The sequence below is a fragment of the Rhamphochromis longiceps genome, linkage group LG4 (assembly GCF_057381845.1).
Source record: "Rhamphochromis longiceps isolate RC_006_pf linkage group LG4, R_longiceps_female_GT1.1, whole genome shotgun sequence".
NCBI lineage: Eukaryota > Metazoa > Chordata > Actinopteri > Cichliformes > Cichlidae > Rhamphochromis > Rhamphochromis longiceps.
The window spans coordinates 36,490,762-36,497,897 of NC_140560.1; the positions used below are offsets into that span (position 1 = coordinate 36,490,762).

Here is a 7,136-nt window from a genome sequence, read left to right on the forward strand (position 1 = left end):
TGAGGAGCTAATTTAGCCATTTAAATCAGCTGTGTTGGATCAAGGACACATCTAAAACCTGCAGGACACCGGCTCTCGAGGCCTGGAGTTGCCCACCCCTGCATTAGAGAGAGAGAGAGAGAGAGAGAGAGAGAGAGAGAGAGAGCGTCCAGCGCCGATTTGATCCCATTCCAGTCCTGTGAGACTAAAAACGAATAAAGAGAAGCACGCAATTGAAAACCCCTCGAATCACCTCCTGGTAAAACACTGCCACCTGGTTTCACTTGCAGCTAAAACATGTAGAGGGTAATTACAAAAAGTACCTGTAAGGGAGAAAGATTACCTTTTAAAATAGGTTATATAACCTGATTTAAAGGGTAATCTTGGTCCCTACCTGCTGATGTTCATGTTAGGAATGCTTTGGAGTTTGTAAAGCTCTGATGTGCGTCAGAAAGAAGTGAGCTCCCTGTTCTGTCATTTTGGTGTTTATCATAAAAACAAACTTAATTTACCTGTGCAAAATCCAACTAAAACCTGCTTTTATGCAATAATCTCAACAGCTATCAACTTGAAGCTCTTATTTTGAAAAGAAGCCCAGCTAACCGTAATTCTTCCTGTCAGACGAACATAGGCGCCATCTTGACAGTAGTCCTTTAGCACATTGTGCTGCTGTTTTCGCTTCAGAAATCAGCGTCTGAAAACAGAAAGCTCTTGTTTCCACGTCTCTGGCTCATCGGGCTCTCGGTCATGTCCAGCATCCAGCTGCTCAGAGTGCTCGTTAACGAGCGGCTGGCCGCGGCCGCCGACGACATCTTGGAGGCGGTGAAGAAGACCATCGCGGGCTATGAGGAGGAGATCCTGCTGTCCAAACGGGAGATCCGCCGCCAGCGACGGATGCTGCAGAGAGAGTCCAGATCAGAGACGTACGCCGGCAAACACTCAGGTCTGTGAGCTGCCGGCGTGTCTTCAGCCCTTCAGGTTGTCCGCTAACAGGCCGCACTGGAAACAGGCCCATCTGGGGCAGCATGTCTGCCCAGTGGTACCCCATTCAAAAAATCTGCAGATTTAACGTTTCCCATTTAAAAGCAAAGGTCCCAACCTCAATAAAAACACATTCCTTAATTTCAAAGTATGCTTTTGAATTCGGCATAAAAGTTATTGACAAAGCTGCCTCACACTCTGAGCAATAGAAACTTTAAATGACTGATTGAAAGGTGACCGTCAGGGCGCCGAACTTTTCGAAATAAATCGTTTCCGCCTCTGAATTCAAAGATGTTCACCTGACAAAGTCTGGAAGCCTATTTCTGACTAGCGTGACTTGCTTTGTTATTCAATTAACGGCTTTAAGTTTAGATTGACAAACTTTCTTTGGCCTCATTTCAACAGTTCAAAAGACAGTGTTTGCTCATTAAATTCTCTCAAACTATATATATATATATATATATATATATATATATATTATTCGTTTGTTTGTTACCCAAGCATGACATTTAAGTCTGACAAGTGATTCACCGAGCTGCTCTACAGTCTGAGAAAAATGAACTTTTACGGGCTGGTTTTCATGAAGAGACTGCTGCTGGGACACCAAACTCCACAGACACATTTAGTAAGACAATTTTATTTCTCCACATGCAAATATTACAGTGATCTGCACAAGTCTTGAGCAACACCAATGCTCTTTGTATTGAAACATTTCCAAGCAGAGTCTGTGTAGGTTCTCAGTCAGGGAGTGAAGGTCTCACAGTGGTTTTACCTGAAACCTCTGCTAAAAATGACCCACGCTTCTGTCCACACCTTGACTCATATGATGAGGCACGTGATTAATAAAGAGCACACTTAAGGGACAACTCCCACTAGGCCTTAAATACCTGGGCCTCTCCACCATTTGGTTTTAGAACTGAAGAAACTTCTTGCATGAGCGGTGAAATGTCTTCAACACACTTAAACAAGTCCAGTCGCTTTCTATCCAAGCTCCTTAGAATGTGCAAGTGGTGTTCAGGAATAGCTCTGCAGGGTTCTTGAAGGACATTCAAAGATCTTCCTTGGATATTTCTGACTTTCGTTCTGTTTTCTGTCGGGATGATCCCATACTGTGTCAGTTATGTTGAGGTCCGGGCTCTGGGGAGGCCGATCCGTGACTGATCATAACTGTAGAGCTTCTCGAGGCAACTGTTGTTGTGATTTGGCGCCATATAAATAAAAGTGAATTAAGCTAAACTTAAAACTACCAAGTGTAACTTAACTTTAAGTTAGGGCTTAAAAGTTGAATATTGATACAAAGAGAGGGAACCTCAACAGTCAGACAATCCCCTGTGAGGTGATCGTGGCAAGGATGGGAAGGAAGAAATCCCTTTTAACAGGAAGCGACCTCCAGCATTACCAGGATAAGGGGGGAGGGGAGACAGCATAGAGAGGTGAAACACACTCTATAAGAGAGATCTAAAACCTAAGCACTCATGTGCCCTGAGGTCTAGTGTATTATTGTGAAGTTTGAAGACGATCCATAGAAAACTGGGTAATATGAAGTTTTTACTGATTTTCACATTTGGTGCGACTTTGACCAAATATGCAGCAAAACTAAATCAGCTTGAGCCGTTATTGGTATCAACAATCACACAAAGTTAGAAAATGATATGTTGAAACTCTAGATGCTAGATTACTAAGAGACAGACAAACAGACCTGATTACAGACTCCTCCCCTCCAGGGGGCGGGGACTATGCATAACAAATATTAGGGGAAATCTCTTCATTCTTCCTGTCTGGAAGACAAAATATCAGTTGTCTGATTTTTATTTGTTTGTTTTAAATGTCAGTCTTGAACCATTGATGAACACTTTTGTTTATCTGTCAAATTTGCAGATCAGAATAAAATGTAGCCCTCAGTCAGTTATTTGTGGTGGTATCTGGAGTATAGTTTGTATCATGGCTCTTGATGACATCACTGTTTCCTGAAAGTTTGAACTTTTTTTTTTCTCTCTCTCTGCAGACCAGCCGCAGCTCGCGCTGACTGTCTGGGACGAGGACTTCCCTGAGGATCAGCAGCAGGCAGAGGAGCAGTGTGAGCTGGAGTGGAGCCCCGGTCAAGACTTGGAGAATGAAGAATCTCTACAGACGGACAAGAACCAGGAGGAGGACGAGGAGCAGCCACAGCACCCGCTTCAGGAGCTGAGGGAGGAGGAAGAGCAGGCGCTGCAAGAGGTTGAAGGGGAGGAGGATAGCGCCATCGGGTTCATCTTCAAGCATCAGCCCAGCTCTCCGAGCACTAAAGGAGGCGGTGGCGATCCTCTACCCAGCACGTCCACAGAACAGGAGCAGGCGCAGGAAGAAGTGACTGTGGAAGACAATGACGAGGCCTCCTCCAGCTCCTCGACTGTCAACAGCGATGACGAGTGGAGGGCCAGTGTGGATTCTCAGAGCGACGACAGCGACAGAAGCCACGAGTGGAAGCCGAAGAAGAAGAAGGGGCCTCGTGTACCGATGGCGCCGACACTGCACCTGGCCAAAAAACTCAAATCCAGAATCTGCTGTAAAGTGTGCGGGAAAGGCTTCCACGCCAACATCTCTTTGGTGAACCACATGGAGATTCACCCCAAGGACGTCTGTGGCGTGTGCGGGGAACGTTTCGACAGCGAGGAGAGCTTTCACAGTCACGTGAAAACTCACGTGAAAGCGGAGATCTGCAGCGTCTGCGGGAAGTGTTTCGGGACCTCGAGCAACCTGGAGACGCACATGAGGATCCACACGGGGGAGAAACCGTTCCTGTGCAGCGAGTGCGGGAAATCCTTCAACTGCCGTCACAACATGGTGCGACACATCAGGATACACACGGGGGAAAAACCGTACACCTGCACCATCTGTGGGAAATGCTTCAATGACTACTCGACTCTGAAGCGCCACCTGCTGGTTCATATCCGCAAGAAAACCCGCAATCCAGAAAACTCATCGGTTAACGATGACGGCGACAAGGGGCTCAAGACATCGCAGTCAAAAAAGTCCCGGGCTATATGCGAAGTATGCGGGAAAATGTTCCACTCGGTGGTTTCTCTGGTGAATCACGCCAAAAGTCACGCCACAGATGTCTGCGGCGTGTGCGGGATGAATTTTGATTCTGAGGAAAACTTGAAAAGTCACCTGAAGACTCACAAAAGCGGGAAGGTCTGCGAAGTGTGCGGTAAGTGTTTCGACGGGCACGGAAACCTGGAGATGCACATGAGGATTCACACCGGGGAGAAACCGTTTCTGTGCAATGAGTGCGGGAAATCCTTCAACTGCAGACACAACATGTTGCGGCACATCAGGACGCACACGGGGGAGAAACCGTTTCTGTGCAACGTCTGCGGCCGAGGCTTCAGCGACCAAACGAGCCTGAAGCAGCACAGCAGCACGCACACGGGAGTCAAACCGTACCGCTGCGAGGTCTGCGGGAAAGGCTTCCACCGAAAGACGTACGTGAGGCTGCACATGAAGAGCCACACGTCTGGGAAGTGACTGCTGTGTAAATAAAGATTTTGAAAATGAAGATGTTTTTGAATTTTATTGTGAAAAACTGACAGAATTTATATCGTCTTCATGCATCATTGGTCCTGAATATAATGTTGGAAGGAAAATATCCAAAGGTGGCTTATTGTTCCAAAAATAAGGCGGCTGTGACTCCAAACGTTCCAGTAATATTGAGCTCGGCGTGACTCACGGTGAAGGTAAAGACTAAAGGACGACCCACATTGCACCAAAGAAAGGCAGAGAACACATTTCTGACTCGTCCGATGTTTCTAAGGGACAATTTGAATTATTAGACTTTTTTAAATCTCCAGCACAGTTTTGTTTTCTTTTTAATCACTTAAAACCCAAAATGTAAAATAATATTAAGTGCCAGAAAATTAAGTTTTTGATAACGGGCAGTCTTTGAACCAATTGACAAATTTCTTTATAAAAATAATTACATTTTATTTTCATATATGACTTTTGATTTGTATCATATTTGTTACATCTGGGGGGAAAAATCACACTGATGATGTAGAAGTCTCAAAAACATCAAATATAATGCACTAGGCATTGAGGGGTTAAAGCCATATTTGGTTATAGCAGCCATAATAGATTCATCAGCTTCATATTTCTATTGACTCCACTAGAGTAGCTCCTGGAGTCTAAGAGAGAGAGAGAGGGGGGGGGAATGTTTTCTGTATCTCATCCTGCGTTTGCAGCCCTTCAGTCCCCTCAGCTCCTGTCTCCTTAAGTTCCCACTTGATTCTGATTGGCCATCTTCCAGAAGCTTCCCGAGGGGCAACACTCAGTTTTTGTTTTTTATTGGTGCTTTCTTCTTAGGAGCGTCAGATTTAATGGAAGCTTGTTTACGACACTGAAAAAACAAATTTACCACCCAAAATTCTGCATGACTCACCTGAAACTTCCCTGAAAGCTGATTTTCTTCTGGACGAAGTGTTTTCATCGTGAGAACCGAGCTCACAGCTCACTGTCAGCTGAGACTGAAGAAGTCACTTGGATGAAATGCTTCTTCCCAATGCTCCTTACCTGGATGATTTAGCGTGCATCAAAACGCGTCTCACACGTCTGAGAAAATAACTTGAAATTTTGAATTAGGTGTAAATGTCAAAGAAGATAATGTTTTTGTTTGTTTTTCAGGGAGGAAACAAAGTTTAAAAATCAAATCCAGCTTTTTAGTTTACACACCAAAGGAGAAATTCTGGTAGTTACATTGAACAGCAACCATAACACGCTTTGTTTCGTTAAATGCTTTTCTGTCATTATTCCAACTTCACCCACGTATAGGTCGAGCATCAAACGCTAACATCCTGCTATAACGCTATCACAGAATATAACAAAAGTTTGCTCTCAGACGTTTTATCCTATTACACGGGCGGCCTCGTGGTCTAACTTTGTACTTCAAGCCCCAAACAAACGACAACAATGTAACGTTTTATTGTTTAGTACGGTTACATGATGTAAATCTGTGTCCTTCATATGCGGTCACATCGTGCCTCTGACGGACAGTTTGGAGTCACGACTTCAGATATTCAGTTAATGTCGAGCTGCTAACTCGAGTTGGTCAAAGCTGTTTGCTGAGAGATGCCTTCTGTATTTTGATGGAGACTAATTTTTAGATTTTGTTGGGGTTTTTTTTAATCTTTTGCTCAAATTTTCTTAATAAACTCTGAGTCAACTTTGGTTGTTTCCTTGCTTATTTCTCCACAGTGCACAGATGACCAAAGAACTACAGCGAGTTTAAGAAAATGTGATTAAAACCAGTATTTTTCTTTTTTTTAAAAATTGGGCTTTATAGAATTACGCTGGCATGTGGTTCGCACTTTTGCCTCACAGCAAGAAGACCCTGGGTGGAGCAGGAGGTGGGGTGCATCTTGACCCTGGACTGGATAAGTGGAAGAGGATGGATGGAGAATTACAGGGGTCTTCTTTATTCTGCTCAGCTTGGCTGGTTAGCTTTTAGCAAAAGGGATACATTTCAAAGAACGACAAAGACATCTTCACAAGATACTGTGATCTTATCTTGTATTTGAATATATATAATAAAGGTAATAATAATTAATGTTACACTCACAGCAGTAACAACTCACCATTTAGTTGTGAATTATTGGGTCAGTAAAACATCATCCTCTGTTTTTTTTCACAGTTTACATTGTGTGATGCATTCTTCTTATTATTATTATTAAAATTAATTTTATTATAAGATAATGTCACAGAAAGAAGACCAGTATACTTTCCAGTGAAATAGACTCATCTTTCAATGAAAGCATTTAAATATATGAAATAAAGGTGGCTTTACCAAATCAGTTCAGTTCAGTTCAGTTCATTTTTATTTCAAACATTTCAAACATGTGCCTTCACAATCATTACAAAATATCATTCCATTATTTGTTTGAAAAGGAGTAGGCTGAAGTATTTACTTATTTGTCCCTACCCCCTCAAGTTTTACCTCTCATTCATTTAATTTTTTTTTGTCTTAAATTAAACAAACAACATATGAAACATATAAACATATGAAGTAAAACAAAACATAACATACATAAATCAAAAACAAGAAATTAGCAAGCCCCACCACAGTATAGTTTCTTTCATATGAAAAATACAGAATGTGTATATTTGCAGATACACAAGTTATGGAAAAACAACAAACCAAAACA

At 42.9% G+C, this 7,136-nt stretch overlaps 1 protein-coding gene across 1 annotated transcript; it reads left to right on the forward strand.

The window, feature by feature from the left end:
• Positions 1–508: 508 nt before the first annotated feature.
• Positions 509–6,171, forward strand: LOC146672243 (uncharacterized). Its single transcript, XM_085404782.1, has 2 exons — positions 509–922; positions 2,966–6,171. Exons 1-2 carry the CDS (start codon positions 727–729, stop codon positions 4,465–4,467), a joined length of 1,698 nt encoding a protein of 565 aa, XP_085260908.1. The 5' UTR covers positions 509–726; the 3' UTR covers positions 4,468–6,171.
• Positions 6,172–7,136: the final 965 nt, after the last annotated feature.

Excerpts from the sequence above, each read along its gene's own strand:
- LOC146672243 (XM_085404782.1), top strand. The coding sequence starts at position 727 with ATGTCCAGCATCCAGCTGCTCAGAGTGCTCGTTAACGAGCGGCTGGCC. Across the intron at positions 923-2,965 it reads GTACGCCGGCAAACACTCAG|ACCAGCCGCAGCTCGCGCTG; the intron begins GTCTGTGAGCTG and ends CTCTCTCTGCAG.